Source organism: Sturnira hondurensis, unplaced genomic scaffold, assembly GCF_014824575.4.
Source record: "Sturnira hondurensis isolate 20B ecotype Veracruz unplaced genomic scaffold, ASM1482457v3 Scaffold0001509, whole genome shotgun sequence".
Taxonomy (NCBI): Eukaryota; Metazoa; Chordata; class Mammalia; order Chiroptera; family Phyllostomidae; genus Sturnira; species Sturnira hondurensis.
In genome coordinates this window covers 2,546,892-2,572,116 of record NW_028074140.1, presented here as the reverse complement: position 1 = coordinate 2,572,116, position 25,225 = coordinate 2,546,892, and the positions used below count along the sequence as shown (strand labels likewise).

The 25,225-nt window shown below is 43.5% G+C and overlaps 1 protein-coding gene across 1 annotated transcript in view; it reads right to left on the bottom strand.

Moving 5' to 3' along the window:
* Positions 1-25,225, bottom strand: part of MARCHF3 (membrane associated ring-CH-type finger 3) — a 144,594-nt gene that overhangs the window by 12,990 nt on the left and 106,379 nt on the right. The window contains exon 3 of the mRNA XM_037028553.1: positions 22,941-23,145. Within this exon, the coding sequence (XP_036884448.1) occupies positions 22,941-23,145 (205 nt within the window). The remainder of the gene's footprint in view (positions 1-22,940; positions 23,146-25,225) is intronic.

Below are 25,225 nucleotides of genomic sequence, written 5' to 3'. Positions count from 1 at the left end.
GTGGAAAACAGTATGGAGATGCCTCAAAAATTAAGAAAAGAACTACTTTATGATCCAGCAATTCTACTTCTGGGTATTTAACTAAGGAAATCTAAAACACTAATTCAAAAATACATACGCACTCATATATTCAATGCAACATTATTTACAATAGCCAAGATATGGAAGCAACCTAAATGGCCATCAACAGATGAATGGATAAAGAAGAGGCACATTAATACAATGGGAAAATATTCAGCCATAAAAAAGAATGAAATTTTGCCATTTGAAACAACATGGATAGACCTAGGAGGTATTATGCTCAGTGAAATAAGTCAGGAAGAGAAAGATAAATACCATATGATTGCCCTTATGTGTGGAATCTAAAAAACAAAACAAAACAGAAACTCATGGAACAAACTGATGGTTGCCAAATGGAAGAAGTTTGAAAAAGAAGAAGGGATTAAGAGGTACAAACTACCAGGTGTAAGAACAGTTACAGGGGTGTAAAGGGAATGCGATCAGTAATATTGTAGTAATTATTTATGGTGTCAAATGGCACTAGACTTATTGGGGTGATCACTTAGTAAGTTATATGGATGTATAATCACTATTTGTACACCTGAAAATAATATAGTATTGTATTTCAACAGTAATTGAAAAATTAAAAAATAAAGCTGAGCAATTATAAATGGCCTTTAATTTTTATCTTTTTGTATGTATTTTTTGTTTTTCTACATTGAACATGGATTCCATGTATAAATATATATTGTTTATTAGTTGTGTATGAAATGCTGCAAGAAAGAGAGAGAGAAAGAGAGATCCAATGTCTGGGTGTTTAATCTCAGCTATATGAGGTCTGTCCAGAAAGTATCCATCCATGAACTATGCAAAAGAAAGACATTTTTTGAAGATACAAGATTCAAGACACATACACATGCCCCTGTCCCCTTCAAAGAAGGCACCTTGGGACCTCACAAAGTTCTCCCAGTGTCTCTCCCACTGTTCAAAACACTGCAAAATCCTTTGTTGGAATGGCCATCAGCTGCCGTGTTTTATTTTCCTGAATCTCATTATTGATGGTCTGAAATCTCTTCTCTTTCAAGGTGATTTTAGTTTTAGGAAAAGCCAGAAGTTGCAGGACATAAAATCTGGGCGATTTGATGTTTTGCCAAAAAAACTGTATGAGACGTGATGCACGAACGGGCGTGTTGTTGTGATGAAGCCACCAATCACCAGCTGCCCATAGCTGCAACTGTTTTCATCGTATTGCATCTCTCAACTGATGAAGAACATGGAGGCAGTACTCCTTGTTAATTGTTCGGCCTGGAGGGATGCACTTGTGATGGACAACACCTCCCCAATCAAAAAACACAGTTAATATGGTCTTGATCTTGCTGCAGCTTTGCTGTACTTTCTTCTGGCACGGAGAACCAAGGTGATTTGCATTGGGACAGCTGGGCCTTTGTTTCCAGATCATAGCTGTAGACTCGCAATTCATCTCCAGTTACAACCTTCTTGAGGAAATCTGGCTCATTGGTAGTGGTTTGAATCAAGTCATCGGCAACTATAGCATGGTGATCCCTCTGCTCTGGTAGCAGAAGCCTCGGAACAGATTTTGCCACGACATGTTTCATGCCAAGATTTGCTTCATAATCTGAGATATAACAGCTTTTGGAATCAGCTTCTAGTTCTCTCACTGTCTTTGCTGAATGCAGCCCATACATGTTCAACATTCTCAGGTGTTCTGCTTGTCGTAGGCCTTTTTCAGAAGGTGGATCACTTTCAACAGATTCTTGACCACCTTTGAAGCATTTGCGCCACACTTTTATTTGTGCTGCATTCATTGCATCATCCCCGAAAGCCTTCTGAATCACCCAAATAATTTCTGTGGAGGAATCTTCGAGCTTAACGCAAAATTTGATGCAGATTCATTGCTCTACTTGTCAGTAACTCTGAATGTGATGGCCACACAGTACACATGCTCACTCAACAGTGTCTACTGCCCCCACTGACTAGTACAGTGAAGTTGTCATTGTTCACGCATGTGCATTCCAGTCCACTCTCCTTGGCTGCCAGGTTACATCCATGTTGCACAAGCCATTTTTGTTATATTAACAAGGCTGGGCTTATTCTGGACAGATCTCTATTACCATGCATTTTGGCCTAATTCATAATTGACAACATTATCTCAATTATTGTTCAATTACATTTCTTGCTCATATATGTCACCAGCCTCTCATCAGTCATACTTATTATATATAGAGTATCATATGCATTCTGTAGCAATATCTTCCTATCCCAAACATTCAGTGAAGAATAGGCCAATCCAGAACAGTGGGTTCATGTGTCCATCTTCCCACCTGAAGAGAAACTTTGCTTTATATCACTGGCTTCTAGCACATCCAACACTGTGTTGAACGAATGCCAATGCTTACAATATGCCAAATGCTATTTTATATGCTACATGTAGTAATTAATTTACTTTCCAGTAATCTTTTAAAAGGTACCATTATGATCACCACCATTTTATACACAGAGAAACCAAGGTCTAGAGGAGTTAAATAACTGGTAGAAGATTGGCCTTGGCTTTGGTCCATGGAGTCTAGCTCCAAAGTCTGTGCTCCTAGCTGCTCTATTATATCATCATTCTTAGTAACAAAAAGTGTGGGGGAATAGGCAGATAAAGGGAAGAGGAGTTAGACCGTACCTTAACTGTTTTATCAGTACAATAAGAAATATTTACTTACCATGTTCCCTGGAGTAAAATACCAATGAATCTGTCTGGCCACTTATGAAGAGCTTTTGTAACTAAAATACCATTTTTTGAAGAACCTCCAGTTTAACTTTGGTCCACAGCTTATACTTAGTTAGCTGTATTTCAAAAGCTGAGGTCAGTAGATCGAGGAAATACTGACTGGTATGGCATCTTTCCCCTGGTGAGCCCACCCATACTGCTGCCAGGGGATCTCTGGGCAACCCAGGGCACCCCCAGAAAGCACACCATATGCCCCAGCAATCCCTCCTCTGGGAACCTACCAGAAAAATTTGAAGATATTTATTCATAAAGATATCTGTGCCTCTATGCTCTTTGTAGCACAATTCACAGTGGCCAAGACACAGAAGCCACCAAAGTGTCCCTTGATAGATGACTGGACAAGGAAGATGTGGTACATGTATACAGTGGAAGACTACTCAGCCATAAGAAAAGATGAGATACTTCTATTTGTGACAACATGGATGGACCTGGAGAACATCATGCTAAGTGAAATACATCAGTCAGAAGAAGTTAAGAACCACATGGTTTCACTTACATGTGAGATATAAAACTGAAAGCAACAAACAAAACAAAACAAACAAAATTCATAGACCCAGAAAACAGAATGGTGGTTACCAGAAGGAAAGGGGGTTTGGGGGGGAGGCAGAAAGGGTAAAGGGGGTCAGATATATGGCGATGGAAGGAGACTTGACTTTGGGTTGTGAATATACAATGCATTATACGATGATGTATTACAGAATTGTACACTTGAATCCAATATAATTTTATTAACCAATGCCATCCTAATAAATTCCATAAAATTTTAAAACATTGTAAAAGAAAACGAAAAACATAAAGCAGGGCAGAGGTGCTACTGGGAGCCCCAGCAGCCAGCTGCCTATTTTTCTGTGGACATCTCATTCCAGTCACCAACTTCCTGAATCACAGGACTGAGCTCCTCTTGGAAAGAGGTACACACGCCAACCAACCAACTAAACATAACAGAAACCCGCAGTAATCAGCACGGTAGGGCTTGTGACAGCAGAGGGGATTAGAGAGCGCTCGCTCCCAGTGACACAGCGTCGTGCGCTGGCTGTAAATGTGCATCCCCAATGAGCCAGGCATTAGCGATTATTTTCAAGGTGGGTTAACTGCACGTTTGGATCTAATTACAGTGTCAATTTGTTAAATCCCTTACTGGTGGGTAGCAGGGGAAGGGGGCGTGTTGCTCCAGGACTTCAGATTCTGCCTCCCAGGCTCTGAGTTAATCGGCTTAAACCCCCAAGGTAGACAGGACTTTGTGCAGGTCAGTTCTACTAGAACCAGATTACACTCTGGAGGCTAATAGCTCTGATTGATTACAACCTTCCCCATGAATCTCCTTAATGAGAAACCATCATGAGAATGAAAGAAACTGATAGAAGGGATAACAACTGACAGACCTATAGCAAATGTTTGGAGCTGGGGAGCGGGGAAAGCAGGGCAGGGTCTCACATTTACTCACTTGGGTTTATCTGCCTGAGTGCCTGCTGTTAATCTGACACTTGGTAGAGTTGTTAACCAAGCGCCTGCCTTTCTTGGGATGGATCTTATTTTCAAAGCCCAACACAAACAACACTAAAGTGTCTTGCTTGCCTGGGGAGCCACAATGTGAAAGGGGCAGTGCGACGATCAGAAGATACTCGACGGGTCTTTTGCATGATTTAAAAGTGAAGATGAAACCTGAAAATCATGCATTTCAGTTCACTTGGAACACAGAGAACAAAAACAAACTCTTACTGGAGTTTTAAATCCCTGCACTCCAGACTATCGGCGAATTTCCAGCACAGCTGAAGTCACACAGAAGGAAATTCTTACTACAGGGAAGCCGAGGAGATGCGTGCTCCAGATAGCCATCAAAGCCAGGCTGGAAGCGTTGCACCTCCAATAAAAACTTAACAGAGGATTTGCTCGTGACCTTAAAACGTCCATCGTCAGCTTTGGCCTCTCGCCAGAGCTCCAGATGTGCATATTCAACAGCCCACTCAACATCTCTCCGGAGATGACTAACAGACAGCTCCAACTTAATCTGTCCAAAACAGAACTCTTGATTTAGCACTTACCCACAACCCCTTCTTCTCTCCAAATCTCCTCCATATCAGTAAACGACAACACCACCCACCCAGTCACTCAGTCATCCTGTTTCGTTTCTGTGCCTGCCCCAAACATCTAGCCCTTCAGTAAGTCCTACTGGCACTCCCTTCGGCACCTATCTGGAATCTGGGCACTTCTGCCCATGTCCACTGCCACCATCCCTGAGCCAGCACCATCTCCGTCCGCACTGGCCACCCTACAGTCCAGTTCCCCAAAGATAGTCACAGAGACCTGGTAACAATATCAATCAGATCATGTTACTCCTTTGCTTAACACTCTCCAATGGTTAGAATAAAGGCCAAACTCTCTACCTGGGACTACAAGAAAACCTGCCCTCATTCCTGCCTCCCTCTCTGACCACTGCTCCTACTACCGCTTACCCTTCATTTGCCCATATTCTTGCATGACTGGCTCCTTCTCATCATTTATGTCTTGGCTCAAATGATGCCTTCTCATGGAAAATGCTCCTTTCACCTGCGAACATTATCTGGTATATTTTCTACAGAGCACATGACAGTCTCTGAAATGATGCTATTCATTTGTTTATTTACTTATCTTTTTGCTCCCACTTTAATGAGAACTCCACAATGGCAGTGCATTCTTATACATCTCAATCTAAGAACAGTGCTGGAACGAGGATGCTTAGTGAAAATGAATGAATAAACATCAGAGGTGCGGGTGGCCCTGACCAGAAATGACCGTGTGATATTAGTCAGATGAATTAAATCAATTGGTAAAGAGAAAATGTATTAGCGTGCAAACAGCACATTGTCAACTTCACTGCTTTTAGCCTTCTAGACTAGAGATAGCATTCCTTATGTATTGCTCACTCTTTTCAGGTTTCCAAGAAAATAACTATATATTGTTTTGTTCCTACAAGGTGAAAAGCCTGTTGCTTTTGTTCAAGGTTCTTCTCTCCCATGATGTAAACAGCCACAGAATCCCATTTATTTTTCCATAGGTCATAAAATAGCATGAGAAATTGAGTAAATTGTTCAAGGTCCTTTGTACTGATTTAGTCACAATTACTATCTTTTTTCTCCCCTAGAGGAAAATTACCCTGAAACATAAGAGAAAATAACACTACGAAAAATCCATTTAAAAATTATACAACTCGCCCTGGCTGGTGTAGCTCAGTGGATTGAGCGTAGGCCTGTGAACCAAAGGATCGCGGTTCGATTCCCACAATCAGGGCACATGCCTGGGTTGCAGGCCAGTTCCCAGCAGGGGATGCATGAGAGGCAAACATACATTGATATTTCTTTCCCTCTCTCCTTCCCTGCTCCTATAAAGATCAATAAATAAAATCTAAAAAAAAATTATACAACTCTAGTTCAACAAAAAATATGTAACTGCATTCCCATTATGTGCCAGATACTTTTTACTGAATTTAATAACACCAGGTAGTGTTATCATCACCATCTTAGTTTAGAGTATTAGGCATCAGTGAGGTTAAGTTACTTGTTGAACGATACAAGGTGGAAGCCCGTATTTGAAATCTCCAGCCTACTGTCCTTTCAAATTGTCCCTTCCACTTGCTTCAGCATTACATAAAATCTTGGTTCTAATTTTCGTTTGCTCCTACAATGGTAAGAGCACAGTGCAGGAGATAACGTGGCCTGGGAAGCAGGAGCTGAGACACTGTTTCCAGTTACCCACTGCTTTGGTTCCCTCAAATGCTGTGTGACCTTCATTCATTTCTTTCACCTCTATGGGGGAGTAAAAAATGGAAGTCTTCCTAAAAACAGTGAGGAAGGTGCAGCTTTGAGGGGAATCAAGGACCTTCTCTAGTTGTCATTAAGTTCTCACTTTTGTTAAAAAATTCAGGTTCAACTGAAGAGTGTATGTATCAGCTGTCAACTCTCTTCTGAGCTCCAGCCTCATGCATCCTGCTGCTTACTAAATTTCTCTCCATTTGGGCAGTGAACATCTCAGACTTTACAAGGTCCATGATGGAAGACTGGGTTCACCTCCGCCACCCCAACTCTCCCACAGATCGATCCCCCCCCAGGTTGTCCCACACCAGTATGTGGCAACACCAATACCCAGAGGCTCTTGTAAACAACCTCAGTGCCATCCTTATTCTCCCTCTCCTCATTCCCAGGACTTTATACACAGGCTATCAGCAGCTCCTGCTACTTCTTCTGGAACACACCTTGAACATGTTCCCGTATCTCTCTTTAGTGCCACTACTTTTTTCCCAAGCCACTCTCATCTTTCATCTGAGCCATGTAAGAGCCTCCTCTCTCCTCTATCCCTGTTTTCCTAGAATACAGATCTATAAAGCAGCAAATGTGTGTCACTTCTCTTGCTTAAAGTTCCTTGAGGTCTTTGCATCACTTGGGGTAATGCAGCAACTTTCAACCTTTTCCATCACCTGGCACACATAAACCAATTACTGAAATCCTGCAGCACACCGGTTGAACGTCACTGGTCTAACGGTATGCCCTGGCCCACACTGCCCTGTGTGATGTGGATCAGGTGTTTGTACCCTAGTTCTGTGGGCCCCAAGGGCTGAGGACAGCATTCGTGAGATCTGTGATTTTGGGGTTGGGGAAAATGACATCTTTGTTTTTGTCATCTCTAATTGAACTTCAGCATTTCATTGAGTTATGCAGAACATCTCAGTACTGTGAGCAGAACCTGTGATATGATCACGTTATAACTACTGCAAATATCTTGACATACTACTACTTCATAGTTATCATATCTGCCACAAAATGTGTTAAAGAAGCCCTTACATTTTATATCACAACTTTGTCTTTTAAATATTTTGATAGATGAAATATAATGTAATTGGTTTTCTTTGCATTCCTACATATTTTATCTCCTATAATTAAAAACGCGACACTGAGGCCCTGGCTGGTATAGCTCAGGGGATTGAGCACGGGCTACAAACCAAAGGATTGCTAGTTCAATTCCCAGTCAGGGCACATGCCTGGTTTGCGGGCCAGGTCCCCAGTAGGGGGCCATGTGAGAGGCAACCACACATTGATGTTTCTCTCCCTCCCTCCCTCCTCCTCTGTCTAAAAATAAATAAATACAATCTTTTTTTTAAAAAAAACATGACACCGAGAAGGGATCCATAGGCTTCAACAGACAGGAAAGGGGTCCACACCAGGAAAGTTGAAGTACCTGGCATCTACCTCCTTTGGCCTCTCAAAAAATGCTTGTTAGCAGTGTGTTTTCCTGCTTCAGAGGTACCGAACTGCCTGCCTCAGAGTCCTCGCAGTGGCTGTTTCTTCTGCCTGAACTTCTTCTAAAGGCAGGTTCCTTCTTATCAGTCACATGTCTGCCCTCATAAACCACAAAAAGTCTTTACCACAGCAATTCATTTTTTCTTTACAACTTTTACCACTGACAGAAATAATGTTTTTATTTACTTATTTTTCATTGAATTTATCAGGGTGACATGGGTTAAAAACATTGGTTTATTGGTTAATAAAATTATATAGGTTTCAGGTACACAAATCTATAATACATCATCTGTACGTTGTATTGTGTATTCACCACCCCATGTCACATCCCTTCCATCTAATCTTTTAATTTATGTACTTGTTTGTCGTGCGTCTTTCTCTCTAGCAGGCAAGCTCTATCAGTACCCAAGACTGCTCTGGCTCATTCACAGTCATATCCCCATTTCCTAAGATATTGAATTTATGTTTAATAAGTATTAGCTGAAGAAATACATGTGTTTTTCCAAACCAGAGGATTGCTTTGGGTAGAGATCAGGTGAGTGTAACTGAAATATACACACACACACTCACACACGTAAGACTACTAACCCTGACTCTTCTGATCAAATGCAATAAAGCAATTTTTTAAAAAACACAGACTTAGCAGTGCTCTAGCATCCGTAGCAGTGATTTGGCTGATGCATCAGTCATATTCGAGGACACCCTGGTGGTTTGTGAAGCTCCCTGGAAGACTTAGGCCAATGGGCAAATTAATGGGCTGTAATGCTCCATAAATACCATATCTGTGTCTGGGACATCATATTTAGCATTAGCATTATTTAAACAAATGCTACACACACTCACACCAATGGTTTGAAATTTTCCAAAGATAAGATTAGCAGCACAGCAGAATTAAATGGCAAAATAATTTTATGTATTCACATGCAACTTCAGATATATGCAAAATGGGAACCATTTCTCTTCAATTATTTCATATGTGTGGAAGTGATCACAGCCAAATGGGGACTGCTTGTCTGACACATGAGAAGATGCTGCAGAATTAGGCGGCCCATGTGATCCATGCAGAGCCAGAAACATAAGAGGAGATAAACAACCAAGGGAGGATAGGGAGCGAGAAAACAGAAATTTCCAAAAGGAATCAACAAATGGAAGATGCACAGTGCCAAAAATAGAGCTGATTTCCTCTGGGAGACGATGGAGTAGTGCCGTGTGGCCATTTACAAACAGGGCGGAAGGGGCAGCTCCCTGTCCCATGAGCCCTGCTTCATGTGGGCCCTTAGGGGGCCCTGGCCCTCCAGCGGGTAAAGTGGCTGGTGTCTCACACCCTCTCTGCTGCCCTGCTTTTTGAGCCCAGGTTTCTGAAACTTCGAGTAATTCCTTCCAGCAGAAGGACAAGACCACGGGGTAAAAGGTGCCAGGACAGTGTACCAAGAAACAGCCCCAGTTGGAACAGTAGACAAAAGATGAGAATATGATGAATAACAGGAATAAGGGTAATAAATTCCTATTTTGATAACTGGGGATGCTCACTTGAGGCCATGGCTTAAGTTCACAGGATGCAGTATTAGCTGGTACCTCTTGATTTTTGTTCAAAACTTCCCACCTTGAAACTCTGAAGGGAGCCCTACAGCCTTCAGGCAATTTGGACTGTGTTACGTACTTCATGCTCCCATTGTCTGAGCTGGTCATGATTTTCAAGATTCCAAACATACCTTTCCCTAACCTCCTCGCATCTAAAGAGTCTCCCTCTTTCTGTCCAGGCCAACCCAGCTACCTGGGAGTGGTGCTCCCCAGGACTTTTTGCATATTCTTCATTAGGTATGGGACCCAGACTATCAGAACACCAGGTTCTGATATGAAATGTGCCACAGTGGTATATGATGTGGGCCACGTGGGCTACGATATCAAGGACTGGTGTTGCAGAAGGGTAGGCGGGAAACCGGCTGGGTGAACACAGTTCCCGCCTGTGGGAAAGCTCTGCCCCAACTGGGAGACACACATACATTTTTAGCTTGACCGATCCTGAGACATGTGCCCTCTATATGTCCCCAAGGCAGAATCAAGCCAACCATGGCACAACCTAAGTTAATAACTAGCCCAGTCCTGCATACGTGCAGACGGAATCACTAGCTCTTTTTTCAAGACTGGCAAATTGCATCCAGTGTTGTGGCCCCTGCAGAGTTCCAACATGGCCTCCTTCCAGAGGAGGGGATCTACAGAGGACTGTTGACAAGTTCCTCTTACTTTTCATGCTTAAAACATTTTAAGGGCACAGGAGACATTTTTGGAAAATCTGTGCTTTGCAATTTACACAACTATTGTTCCAGATCAGGGGTCCTTGACTTAGGGTATAAAGCTTCAGAAAACCTGTGACTCCTTTGAAGCTATATTTGGACACTGGATGTGCATCTCAGGGGAGAGAGTTCAAGCTTTTTTCCCCCTTCAGTGATACTTTTTCTAAATTGGTGCAGTATTTGACATACAACATTGTGTGAATTTAGGGTATACAATGTTAATTTGATACATTTAATATTGTGTGATTGCCAGGATAGAGAAAGCTAGCACATCTATCCTATTACATAATTATGCTTTCTTTTAGTGGCTGGAAAATTAAGTTCTAGTCTCTTAGCAGGTTGATGATTATAGAACAATATAGTGCTCTATATTCACTATAATGAGCTCAAGCTTTTTTCAGATTTTCAAGCCTGTCTCAGGGGAAGAAGCACCAGAATGCTCTAGAGCATTTCTATAAAATGTCTTAAGACACTCTTTAGTTCAGTCCAACTTTCCGAGGCTTGATGAATTTAAGAATATGGGCAGTAAGATCTCATCTTTGGGACGAAGTTTATTGTTCCCACATACTGTGTGTAGCATGTCCACAGGGCTGGGGGCTGGGCAATAGCTTTGGAGCTTCCACACCCACGTGTGGACAACTTAAATTCCTTAGCACCTGAGTCCCACCTGTTTCACTGGGAGCAATTTAGGGGCAGACAGCAGCTGGAGCCTTAGAGAAAAGAGACCCCCACCAGCATGACAGGAGGGCTGGGGGTGTCCGGCCCACGCAGCACAGTGTGCTGAGACAGGAGTTCATCACTAGCTGGCATCCTTGGCCCCTCCTACTCTGTCTTTGTTACAAGGGCTCAGCAATTTACAGAACTCTCCCTTCTTTCCTCCACCTGTCATCTTTGCTTCTGGAATAAGAACCATTTGTGTAACACCAGTACTTAACTTAAGAAAGACATGCATTATGTGGTTGTAATCAAACCTGATGCTTTCAGACGACCTATTTACATCTTCAATGTGGAAAAGACTAAGAACAAAACAAACTCATCTAAACTTCTGGCAATCCAGTTGACTTTTAAATATAAGAAGGAATTCCAAACACTTACACATTCAACTACATGACAGAAAGTAGACCCATGGATACAGTATTTTGTGAATGCTCCTTTAAATAATTTAAAAAAACCCTTATGTAATATTTTTTAAAAATATGGGCAGTAGGATTTGATTGCCTTTTGAAAATCCATCATTTCTCTGCAGATCCTGGTTAAAGAGAAAAATTAACCTAGGGCACAAAATGTTTTATTAAAAAATTGCATACTTGTAGGGCAGCAGAATCAAGAAAGCAACCTTAATTTAATTTATTAATTGGATTAAAGGAAGAAAAGGACTCTCATTGGGCAAAGATGGCAAAAATTCAGACAATATAAAAAACCAGTATGAACTATTTCCATACAATAAAAGAGTAAAGAATAGGGTTTCATCATGTAAGCTGCAGTAGGGGAAAAGGAGAAACTTTAAGAAGGGAAAGACCAGGGGCATCTCTGCACCAGCTTCCTCATTGCTAGGATGGAGATGGTTCTGTGTGCCAGGAGCAGAAAAACCAAGTGCCTAGAACAGTGACAGAGCAGGAGGACTCGGTAAACGACGACTAGCTGTCGCAGCACATCAGGGTAAATAGGATGTTGAGAAGGAATCAAAACAAAAATAAATTAAATTATAGGAAGGACGGTTAAGATGCATTTTCTATAAAATGTGAGACTAGACGTTGCAAACGTTACGGTAAGTGAAGGAAGCCAGTCACAAAAGCCCACATGCTGTAGGATTCCATTGATAGGAAATGTTCAGAATAGGCAAACCCAGAGAGACATGGAGTAGATTGGCGGTTGCCTAGGGACCAGGCAAGGGGCGGAGTGGGGGCGGGGAGGACTGCAGGGTGAGGGCTGAGGAATGCAGGGTTCATTTTAGGATGATGAAAATGTTCTAACCTCGACTGTGGTGACGATCACACAACACCATGAATATGCTAAATGTCACTTAATTATACACTTCAAATAAGTGAACTATGTGGTATATAAATTATCTCAATAAAGCTGTTTAAAAAACCTGAGATTGGTAAACCCTCTTGGTTAAAAATAAGTTGAAGTCTCCCATAGATGTTCTTTCAAAAATCCCTCCATCTTGCATGAATTCTGGTTTTTAGATATTTTCTTTTCCCTTACCACATCTTCCCCTAGTAAGGTTCCTTTCCAGATCCATGACAAGTATATCTATCAGGTACATCTTATGAACAGCTGAAAACCTGTATATTTTGATGAATGAATGATATCAGGGTTTCAGCATTCAAGTCACAGATTTTAAGCAGATGAGCTGGCACTTAGCAAAATACGAGAGCCGTTTTATTATGCCCACCTCTCACGCCCTTTCTCCCACCATCTTCCAGCCTTAATGCAAGTAGGAGGGGTCGAATTGTTTTCTAAGATGGTAACTAGTTTCCTTTCATCGCTCATTTTCTGCTTCTATTGATGCTTCCCAGATATCAATCCTTCAATGCCTGTACATTCTATTTGACAACTCCTGCTGCTCCTGCTCGCCAGCCTTTCCCGTGTGCTACATCAGCGTTCCCCTCAGAGCCTTAACAGATTTTGAACCTCACCATTTCTTCCAACATTCTGTTTCTAATAGCATCACCGGAGGTGAAGTAGTGATAAAATAATGCGTAGAAAAGATTCCATTTTCTTCTTTTCATTTGACCTTCATCTTCACAAACAAATCTACACATTTTCATAAGTGGCATACCTAAGTACGCAGTCTGGTCTTCAGTATTCTAAACTATGAGCCCCGAAGCAGTTTTTCCTCTTCCATGTTGTGTCAGTGCAGACATAACTTCCCCTCACATATCCATCACAGTGTAAATCTACCCCTCTAACTCTGTAATACTGGATTGCGAAAAACAGTTGTACTCCAGACAGCCTCACAGGGTCCCCAGCTCTTCAAGAATGAAGGCGGGCAGTGAGGGGGCGCACCACAGAAACGCACACTCAGTGAGCGCGGAGGAGGAAAGCCACACTGTGACACCTGACAGGGCTCTTTCTTATCTTTTCCCGAGTTTGCCACAGTTGTCACGAAAGGGCAGCACTGAATTGCGGCAATTATACAAATAAATCGAGGGCAAAACCAGTGTTCTCCTTCAGGAGTTGTGAAACCAGTTTCACCATTCTGAATTACCTACATGACAGTCTCGAAAGAAATTTACCTAACAAGTGTAACCATATTATGAGCGATTAACCTTCACAGCCATTCGTGAAAGCAAGGAGAGGGTTCTTAAACAATACTGAGCTCAGAAGGCTTTCTAATACCATCTCTCCCTTAGGAGTGATCTCAGAAGGCATCGGTGGCATAATAACTCAGTAAAACGGAGACTGAAATGCAGAGGAAGAGGAGGTGGGTGGAAAGAAGAAAACAAAAGGGTAGGTGAACTCGGAATGCCTTTTCTGGCTTCTAACGATATGCTATCCCGAAGACCTTTGTTTCCCGGCGAGACGAGAGCACGAAGAGGCACGAGGAGTAGTGCCATTCCACTATCACACCACGCAATCTGGCGCAGCTCAGGGTTTTGTGTTTTTTAAATGGACTATTTTTTAGAGCAGTTTTCAGTTCACAGCAAAAGTCAGTGGAAAGTACATTGCTCCCATGTATCCTCTGCTTCCCTACACGCATAGCCTCTTCTGCGATCAACATCCCTCACCATAGCAGCACATTCGCTTACAATGGATGAGCCTGCCTTGACACATTTGTCCGTGCAGGTTCCCCAAAGTCCACAGTTTACATTAGAGTTCACTCTTGGTGTTGTACATTCTGTGGGGCTGGACAAATGTACAAAGACCATCACAGTATTGTACCAAATAGGTCCACTGCCCTACACATCCTCTGTGCGCCACCTATCCACCCCTCCCTCCCTGCTAACAGTTCTGGATTTAATAGAGGAATTCAGCATCCAGAGGAAACCAGGCCCTGGTTGGGTGGCTCAGCTGGTTGGAGCGTCGTCCCTTACACCAAAAAGGTTATGGGTTTGATCCCGGCTTAGGGCTCATACAGGAGGAAACTGATTGATGTTCTCTCTTGCATCGATGCTTTTCTCTCTCTCAAATCAATAAACATCCTTGGATGAATATTTTAAAAAAAGGAAATCAGGGCTTTAATCCACATTGTTTTCATTCTCCCCTTTCTGAACTACATTTAATCCCCCCAAAAGCCTGGTTATTGGTAAGGGAGTCATTAGTTCTGCGTGTGCTTGCACGTGTGTGTCAACGTGTGAGCAAGTGAGAGAAAGTGCTTTGGAGCCAGGAAGGAAGAAGCCAGGTATAATAGAAAGAACATGGACTATGGAGCCAGAGACCTGGATTCTTCTGTTTTCTCCACTTACTAGGCCTGTGGCTGGAAGTATTTAAGTCCTTTCAAGGGTGACTTAACATCTCGGAGTCTCAGCTTCCTCATCTACCAAATGGAATTCCATCTGTTGTAGGGATACCCAAGACACTGAAATAAGAGGGTTCTAGTGGGTGTACAGCATGTACAGTAATATTTTCCCTTTGCCTAGGAAATGGTAAATAAGAAGAAAAAACTTTGAGGTGTGAGCATCTTCAGGATAAAAACAGATGGTCCCAAAGTGAAATTAATAGCACTGAGTTGACTTGTCATGTCCAGATCTGTGCCTTTTCTAAAAAATGAAGCTCTTAGCACAAAAGGGCACAGCAAGGTGTTACTCAGTGAATACACGACCACGGATCTCCCACTGCATGACTGAGGCTACTGCTCCACTTTGCTCATTCTAAAACAATTATTCATTAGGCAGCATTTAACCACAATCACGTACTTATTGCAATATTTCACACCATTATTTGTTTAAAGGTGTGTATTCTTTCTTTGGAGTTAAGTGTCAGTTGTTGACACAAAACTGAAAAGGCAAGAGGAGGGCTGGCAGAGGCCCTCAGCGGGAGTTTTGTGCGTACTATGATTCTGCATCTGAAATCTGCACCAGAGTGTCTGCAATTCATGTCTCCCTGCAGCTCATGACGGTGCCTTGTACCTACACAGGGCCATTCCAGGGGGCTAACTGTGCTTTGTTATTTCAGCAAGACTTAGGAGAAAGCTGCTCAGAAACTGTAGTCATTCAGTGACATTTCACTGCTCCTCCATTAGATACCCCGTTACAAAGCTCTCTGGCCAGCTGCCCAGGACACCCTCACCTCCACCCCCAACCCTGAGCTCCCATATCATAACTTCTAACTGTCTGCCTTTCAAAGCAGTGGGACTCTTGGTGGCCAACACTAGCTGTGCTTTGTTCTTATATTTGGAATTAGCCCATAGGGTCCACAATCTTTCAGGATTATCTCTCTCATTTTGTTTACTTCCTCTTATTGTTGATCCAGATGTGCTTAATAAAAACCTGGTTGAATTTTCTCCTATATTTGAGGCCACCTGAGGATAAATTAGTAAAGACTACAGACATTTTTCTCTCTGTGCCCTCAAGATGCTGGTCCTTTGAATGCTTATGTCGCTCACAAAATGCTAGTATTTGTTAATTCTAGGTGGTGAATACACACCTGTTTGCTATATTGTTCTTTATCCTCCTTTGTGATTTTTTAAAAAGGTTTTATTTATTTATCTTTAGAGAGGAAGGGAAGAAGAGAAGGAGAGAAATATCAATGTATGGTTGCCTCTCGTGAGGTCCCTGCTGGGAACTGGCCTGCAATCCAGGCATATGCCCTGACTAGGAATCGAACCACGATCGTGTGGTTCGCAGGCCCGTGCTCAAGCCACTGAGCTACACCAGCCAGGGCTGATTTTTTAAAAAAACAGAATAATTAAAATAAAAAAACCATGTGAAACAATTCTTGGTGTTTTGCACCGATGTGTCTGTTTCTCAGATATGGAGTGTAGGGGCAGCTACTAGAATTTAAAAAGTTCCTCTTGAGAATGTGGATTCTAATTTGTATTTCAAGTTCACCGCAAGTATCAATGAAATGACAGAATCTGGTCATGCAATTCTTCCTATGCATGGAACTGGGTTTTCCCTCCGAAGTAATCCTTCACCATCAGTGGACAGGCTGAAAACACAGGAACCCAGCAGTTAGCTCACTTCCATCTGGCAAGGCCCCGTGAACACTTCAGTTGGCTTGCCTTTTTAATGAAGTGATTTTTAATGAAGCAAGCTGTGAATTTAATAGATACCTTAGAACAGCTTCGTTGTAAGTAAGCTTTAAGTAACGAAGCAACTGCCAAATTAGCTACCAAAACCAAGAGAAGCATTCAAGCCCAAACAACAGCAGGATCAAGGATTGCAGGACGTCGGTCATCAGGCCTGTCCTCTCAACAGCTGGCACAAAGGATGGTGACACAGTCCACTCGGATGTTGGTGGCCTGCCTGCTCAGCAACCTTACCAGAGATCAGGGAAGTACTTGGCCGACACTAAGGCATACTGCAAGGGCAAGATATTTGAACTGTTGTTATTTGTACCACATGTCTCTTAGTGGCTCCTTTACCTTGTGATTGTGCACCAGTCATTTCAGCTCACTTATGACGTGGGGACAATAGGAAGGAGATCATTAGCTTCAGTCTTTTCTACCCCAAGGTGAAAGATATGTTGATAGAAGGCAATACACGTAGTATTAGAGAATTTTAAAGTATTAGAGAAATCACCCAATTCTGGAATCTCAGCTGTAAATAGTAGACAGTTTATGCAAGAGGGCTAGGTGGATGTAAGCAAAAGGCAAGGCTTGGAGGAACTGGAGAGTTCATGTCCCATTTAAAGGTCTTCAAATTCTTAAAAAATGTTAATTCAATACAGCACACCTGTGTGCATGCGACACAAGTTTGTGAGGTCTGCTTTATTTTACCAGTGAGGAAGTTGGTACATAAAGAAATGACTTGTTTCAGTTCTCACTGCAGGTCACGGTGGGCCCACGCCAGGAATCCGAGGCTCCCTGCAGTCAGCCCAGTGCTGCTTGTACAACGGTTCTAGAATAGCAGCCTGGGTCGTGTTGTGAAGCCTTGCTTGGGAAGGTCACTGGCAAAGAATTCACTCAGTGGGAGGACCTTTGTTCTGTTGCCCACGAAACAGACTCAAATCCCTCACACGCTCCCCGTCTGGTACCTGACATTTCCTTTGTCCTTCGTGCTACAGCTCCTTGCTCTGCTTTGTGAGTCAGCCTTGGCCCACTCTGCTAAATTGGGTAGCAGAGTGGCCTCGGGTAGTTGGACGTGGAAAGGAGGGGCCTAATGAGCCAGGTGGCAGAGCAGGAAGAACCTGTGTCTGCCCACCCTGCAGTCAGGTGGTGGCAGCCTGTGGTGGACGGGGGAGTGGAAAGTGGGAACTCCTAGTGGACTCAGGTAAAACCCACCCACATTCCATTTCCCAATGCTGGGGTGTGGCCTTCGCTTCTACTTTGTCCCTCCAAACACAACAGAGTGGAGAGAGAGGCCTGAGTGCAGGGCCAGTAGATCCTCTTACTCTCTCTCCCTGAAGGATCTTGACCTAATATCTCCCCCATAAACTAGTTTCCTCATCTCCCAAATGGGTAGTAGGTTCTTCCCTCCCCAAGACTTTCACACTTGCACAGTGCTCGGATTCCTAAAAGCTTGACAAATACTATCTGGGCCTGGATCTTCCTGATGTGCCCTGATTTGCCCCACCCCCAGCCACACTTCTCTAAATCAGGCCAGATTTTCCCTGCAACGCCCTGCAGTGCACATACTCTCCTGGCTGGTTACAGTGCATACAGGGCTCCTGCCACCTGCCGCTCCTACACACCGAACTGAAGACTGATGACTAGGTGGGAGATAGGACTGGCCTGAGTCACCACATTAGCTGTGTTGCTCAAAGAAGTGTGGCTGGTTTGTATTATATAAAAGCCCTTGTCCAACCAAGTCTATCTTAAGCTTTAAGGGCCAGGGGTCAGTTTTTTGATTTGCAACCCTAGGCCGAGAATAAGTTATCTGGCCTGCAACTGGGGGAGGTTCTCCATCCATTTATTCAATGAACAGGTGCTTCTTGATCGCCTACCACATGCTGTGATTATGGTCCAGCCACTTCACTGCCTAGGCTGCACTCAAGACTTGGAGACAAGAGGACAGCTTGCCTGCTTTCCTTCAAGGAATGGAATAATAGGGGTCCTCCCACCTGGGAAGCTCCTCAAATCAGTTTACATCCCCAGTGGTGTCATCCCCTAGCACCCCAATGGTACAAGGCCTTGCCAATAAAAATGAATACTCTGAAACCAAAAGCTCACATTTTTACTTAAATGAATACATATTAAAACAAAACCAAACCCACTACAATAAGAGCTGGGCGAGGTCCCCACCTAAGTCTGATACATGCATGTTAGGAGGCTCTGCATGAAGTCTCAGATCTACTAAATAGCAAGTGCACAGCACAAAGTGGTTTCCCCACGGCAGGGGCATGCTCCCTGCTGAGTTGCTGGAGGTTACATTGAATGCAGGGCACACGTTAGTACCTTCTTCCTCCAGTGACTTACAAAAAAATCATAAATAAAAAGTGGGAAAAAATCCCTAATCCTCATCTCCCTAGCTTTACGTCCCATTATTCTGAGTAACTGACACGTGTGCAAACACTCTCCATTTCCATTCAGCTAAACCTCTGATGCACAAGGAACAGCTTTCACGTTGTTCATCGATTCTTATCCGTTAGCTGGGTGTGTGTAAATGAAATGGAAATATGAAAACCTAATCACTCCCTCTGTGAAAAATCACCAAGTCCCTGTGACTGGAGGAGGAGCAGCTCCTGGGGATCCCGTCCTGCAGATTTCCCCCGTTTCCTGGCTGTTCCATTTCCCCCAGGACACTGTGGAGCTGATCTATTACTTCATGAGTTTCCTGGGCAAGGCTGGGTGTTACTGATACACGTCTTGGGAAAGCCAGTGGCAGATACTCCCATCATCAGAAACTGATGTTGCAAGCACGCGATATGCACACGGTGAGATGCACTTTCTGGGAAACGGCTCAGTCAGATGTGCAATCCCAGCCACAGGCTGGAGGCAAGGCGCACAGTTTGGGGAGACAAGTCATAGTATTTTTATTGGTTTGCTCTATTTTGCTCTTATAAAAGAATGGTATCAAAGTTCAACCTAAGGAGAAATGAGAAAAACTAAAAATAAGCAGGAAGGAGGCCATAAAACCACTCAGGCTGGTCATTCAGGGAATCCTTTTACGGTTAGTGGATGTCTGTGGACTGTGTTCTACCAGGTCATTATGCTTGGGGCTAATTCATCTCACAAACTGCCACATCATCAACAAAAAATATGTAGCCTTTCATGAGAAAAGTGCAAGCTGTGTAGGTGGGAAACACATGTGTGTTATATCGGCTCTTCCTCCATGCTGTGCACAGTCTGAATATTTTTCCTTTCCAGCTTTACCTGACTGGACACAGGCCTTGTGAGACTTAGATTAGCTGGACTGTAGAGGAAATTTACCCACGGCTGGATAAACCAGATGATCACAATGGAGCTCCTGGGTTGAAACTAGCTCTTGTTATACTGGCTTCCTTAGCAACAAGAAAATATTTAGGGTATAAAATTGGCAATGGACTTACCAAAAGAGACTAAAATATGTAATCTGGCCATGTAGGGAGGCAGGCAAGCAGACGCACACACATACAGATGCACAACTTATTGAGGAATAAACTATGTTCCAAGCAATGTACCATTTTAAGAGTGAATTTTTTTTTTTTTTGCACAAGAACTTTTTAGCCTTGGACCTTTAGCCTATGTAGCCTCACAGAGACCAAAAATATCAGGATGAACTCCTAGCTCAACTTCCTTCATACTGCAGCTCAGAGAAGCTGAGCGACCTCACCCAGATGGTCAGTGGCAAAGTGGGGAGGCGATGCTCAGTGTGGAGGTGCTAATAAAAACCAGTCCACTGATTGGCCATTATGAATAGAAACTCACCCTTTTGGGGGAGGGGATAGAAAGACTTTATGTAAAAGCTCGTGGGCTCTAGCTCTGGGTTCCTGACCTATTAAAAATGAGCATCTGATGGCTGTAGAGAGTAAGGGAAAGGAAGTGAAGGGGAAGTGTCTTTGGAACAGTGTTGTTCAGGAGCAGAAAGGGCTATGTTGACTGAGGGACTGAGTTCACTGAAGAGTAGGAGCCTAAGGTGTTAAAGCAATTCTGACCAATGCTAATGTTTGGGTGCTGACAAATAACATTTATAAATGACTTTTTCAACTGCTTCCTCTAGCAACGGGGGCTGGTATTACCATATCGATTTTAAAATTAAATGTTACGGAATTTTCTTGCTTTAATGAGAAGGCAGTTCCAACTGGTAAATAATGATTAAAGCAATTAAAAGAGTCAACATGAGAACCAACGTAATAACACCTATAATGTTTTACCCAAATTGGCAGGTTTTGATGATTTACTAAAAAGATTCATGTTTATTTAAGGTAAACGTATTGAGAAGCAATGCTCACTATAAATAAACCCTCCCCGGGTAAGGAGAAGAGTCAATTAGTAATGTCATCTGTTTAAAAATCTCCCTGCACCTGGTTCTCATTTGTCCTCTAGCTGAGAAACCAAAGGCAACCTCTTTTTATTGCTTGTGGTCAAACAGCAAGTTCATTTCGCCATGGGATGATCAAACAACCAGCCTCCCCCGGCTTGGGAAGGTTTGCCTTTCACTTTCAACTTGTTCAATCATCATTAACTCTGAAAAATGTCACATTCCATTTGTGCAACGAAAATTTCACCACCGGTGACCGTTTGGGTGAAGCTTTTGCAGGCGGAAGTCCTAAATCTTGCAGAGCACCTCACACACTCTCAGGGTCATTTGCCTTGTTTCCTCGTTTAACGACAGTCGCCTAAGACCTTGGAGTCCATCTGTGGCCTGACACGGGCAACTCTGAAGAAACATCTGTGTGGGGGTACGTCTCCCTCTACGAGAGGCAATGGGTGCACGCGGTGATATGGCAGGGGTGTAATCTGAGAAAAACTAAGGTATATGTACATGTGTGTACACACATGCACACACACTCCTTTGTTACGTGTTACCCACACATACACTAGGATTTTTACCGAGCAGAAGTCAGCATCGCTTTTACTGGGGAGATACTAGTAAAGAAGATCGCTGGACACAGCCCATTTAAAGCAGGATTTTCTCACTCAGAGAAGCTGCCGTATCAACTTGGGGAAGTTCCAGAAAGTTTCTAGAAGGGAGAAATAGGCTTCTCTTGAACTGTTGCCATTGGGCTGGAGAAACCTTCATCTCCTTTATTTGTTATTTAATTATATTTCCCCCTCTGCAAGAAGTTCCAACATGGAAATCCCAGTGAATGTGGCAGGGGGCCAAACCCCTGATGGGCACTCTATAAATACGAATCTCTGAAAGTGGCTGTCAAGCAGCAAGATGGCTAAATTAAGAGGTCACTTGATTCAGGGTCTTAAAAAAAAAGCGTAGAGTTTACTGGGGAAGTCAAATAAATTTGTGCCATTTGGCAAGCAAGTCACAGCTAAAACAGGCCTCAGTTACAGGTCTTGATTAAAATTTCAAGGTCAAACCCAAGAGAATATATACACAGAGTTCTCCAGAGCCTTAAGTGCCGAGGCGCTAACACATGGTTTTAAATAGTCTCCCAGCAGGGCTTCATGATTTTCAGCTTCAGTTTCATGCCAAAGTTTCGCTGGGTCAGCTGTTGAAATGAGGAGGAAGTTACCAGCAGGTCTGGATTATAGGCACAATGTCTTGGGTCTCTTTCATAAAGTATAATAATATTTATTATTGCCGAGATAAAATTTTAAATTGAGTAGTAGAAACTGAGGGTAGTAGAGGGGGCAAAAAATAGTCCAATGACATCTTTCAATTCCCCCAGATAATTCAAAACCAGACCCTTGGTCTAAAGAAGAATAATGTGGCTCCTAAAACATAAAAAGAATGTCCTGCCATCTTGATGACTGGTTGACAACACCACATTTTAAGAAAAGAGATTCTAATATTAGGTTATTTGTTTAAAAAATAGCACCCTGTGCATAACTTCCTAGGAGGGATCTTCTTTTCATACTCAGGCACTTGTATATGTACCCAGTATTCTTCCAAGTGCTTTATAAACACTAACTCATTTAGCCCTGATAGTGCTTCCAAGAGGGGGAATAACTTTGCTAAGGTCACAGAACTATTCAAACCACTATGCGGCCATAATTTTTCATACGACCTTTTAGAATATGCCCACTGATCTTCTGCTTCAAGGTGGGCAGATGGAGTGCAAAGAGAAAAGTGATTTACTTGCTCCATGTCACGGGGATAGAAAAATGGAGATCAAATCTCTAAACTTCCTTTTCTCCTCACACTAATTTCTTCTCACGTCTCTACCTCGCGGAGGTCAACTTTCTACTCTTGCACCTGCATAACCTAGTGAGCGCTGTCTCGGTTACACCCACACACACTCTTACGCCCACAGTCTCACACAGAGGTATTACTGTGCTTCGGTGAAGCTGCACTGGGTTTGTGATCTGGTCATAAAAGCAGACATCATTTGCTCATTAGAGCTAAGTTTTCAGGACGTGCCCCAATTACTGACCTCCACTAACGGCCTGGGTTTGCGCTCGACTGCAAACCTGAAGTGGCAGAGTTCACAGTAGCTGGTGTTTGAGGATGACAGCCAGTGCTCCAGGCAGCTCCGATGAATTGTCCCCAGGGTCCCTGTACATTCACACGGAGAGAGCAAGTCCTCTTGGCTGCTGCCCTCATGGCAGATCCTGCACATTGGCCGGTCATTGAAGGGGCTGCAAGAGAAGGAGGGGCACCTGCTGGTTATTGGGCTGGAAACCACTGCCATGGGGATGGCCCTGTGGCTCTGTGTCCTTCAGACCCTCCTCCGTGGCAGCTGCTCAGAAAAGACGCCTGCTTTAAAACCTTAGATCTACACTTGTACTTGGCAGTGGGAGCCAGTGCCACAGTCCTTGCACATCCACTTTTGCCAATACAAAGACACAGGGAGTGGCCCAGGGCCAAAAGTGAGTGAAAACAAGCAGCATGTTATTTTTGTCTTGGGTACAGACATAATTCAGGCAAACCACCAACTAAAAAAATAAAAACCACCCCTTGCCATTAAGAACAGAAATTGTTTTGAAATGATACCGATTGTAATTTCTAGACAAATTGTGTTTTTTGAACCTGGCCACTTTTCAATCCCCAGAGGTTCCTTTCATTTCTCCTTTGAATAGGGTGGGAGATGAAAAGAGGGAAGTTAACTGGCCGCCAACCCTGAAACCACTAAGCAGAAGTGGTGTCCGAGTCACAGCACAAAGCTGAGTAGCAGGCCAGTCCTTTGAACTTTCCTAGGATGCTCTCTGGGATGCTCAGGACACTACGCTGAAAATGATGAGGAGTGTGTTGTACCGAGGAGGCCTCCATCCACAGCTCTGCATGTTTCGTGAAGGCACCTGGTAGAGCGGTTCGTGCTGCACGCTCTGGAGTCCAGCTGCCTGGGCTTGAATGCCCGCTCTGCTGCTTACCAGCTGGCTAGCTTTGGACAAGTAATATCATCTCTCTGTACTTCAGTTTCCTCGTTTCTAAAATGGGTACAGAGAATGGTGCCTTCCTCATATGGTGGTCGTGAGAATGAGAAAAGATAGTCCAGATTAGAAGCTTCGGCTACAAGCATGTAGTAAATGCCAAGTTAATGCTGACTATTTTCACACGTAGAAAAATTCAGGTCAGGGAGAATCAAGTAACACGGCCACAAATCAGTGGCCAATGGAAGGGTCAAACAAAGATGACCTCGCTTCTCAGTAGATACTGTGTCCTGTGAGAGGACTGGCCCTTTCTGTTCCATGTGTCCTCATACTGCTCAAGCGCTTCTTTATTGGGCATTAGATTTTAAAATAGTCATCACTGTACGTGCCAACCCAGGAACCAACCTCTTTACTCCCTCTCTCCTGCCCCTCCCAGTCTCACAAAGATGACAGTGACCCACGCTCACGCCCACCCCTCTCCAATGCCATCTTTGGTCCAAATGGAAACACGGCTGTTTCCCATCAGCTCTCTGGAGATGATTCTGAGAATGAGTGAAGACTAAAAGGGGATTCAAAGAGAAAAGGACCTCCTTCTCACTTGCCCGAAGACCCATCCATGCTCAGGGGCAGGAAAAGAAAGCTTAAAGAGCGGACATTTTTCTCTCATTATTCCTGGCCTCCTTCATTCACACTGAAACACTTGCATGTAAAATTTTAAAACCTTCCAGTTTACATTACTATGTGGTAGGAGAACATGTAAAAATGTTATATGCGCACGAGCACAGTGGCTCGACTCGCAAGTCAAAGTCACTTTAGCTCTGCGGCCTGTTCTTCCTGATCAGCCGACATGGCTGATGGCTGCAAGGGTAACAGACGCACATCAGTTACCTGTCTCAGTTCACAGGTGAGCAATGATGCTCGCTGCCTCATGGTACTCTGAGTGCTAACAATTGTTAGAAGCTTCTGAAGAGGTGGGGAGATATATGTTGACTTGTCCCCGCCCCCCACCCTTCTCCCCTTTGCGCCAGCAGCCCAAATTGGAAGTACATGGACAATGCGTATAACGTACATGGGTGTGTGAGCCCATGTCTAGCGGATACTGTGACTGGGCTGTGGCAAGAGAAACTGTGGCAATGCCCCCAGCAATCCCACTGCAGGCACATGTTCTGACCTGTGAACATGAATCTGCACTGGATGGGTTGGCCATTGCTCAGACCAAAGTAAGTGGTCAAGGTGTAGTGACTGACCCAAATTTTGGGGTCAGAAGTGTTAGCGCTGATATCAGGAGGCAAGTCTGGTGCTGATATACATATTATGTTCACAAGTCAAAGTCCCACTTACTCATTTT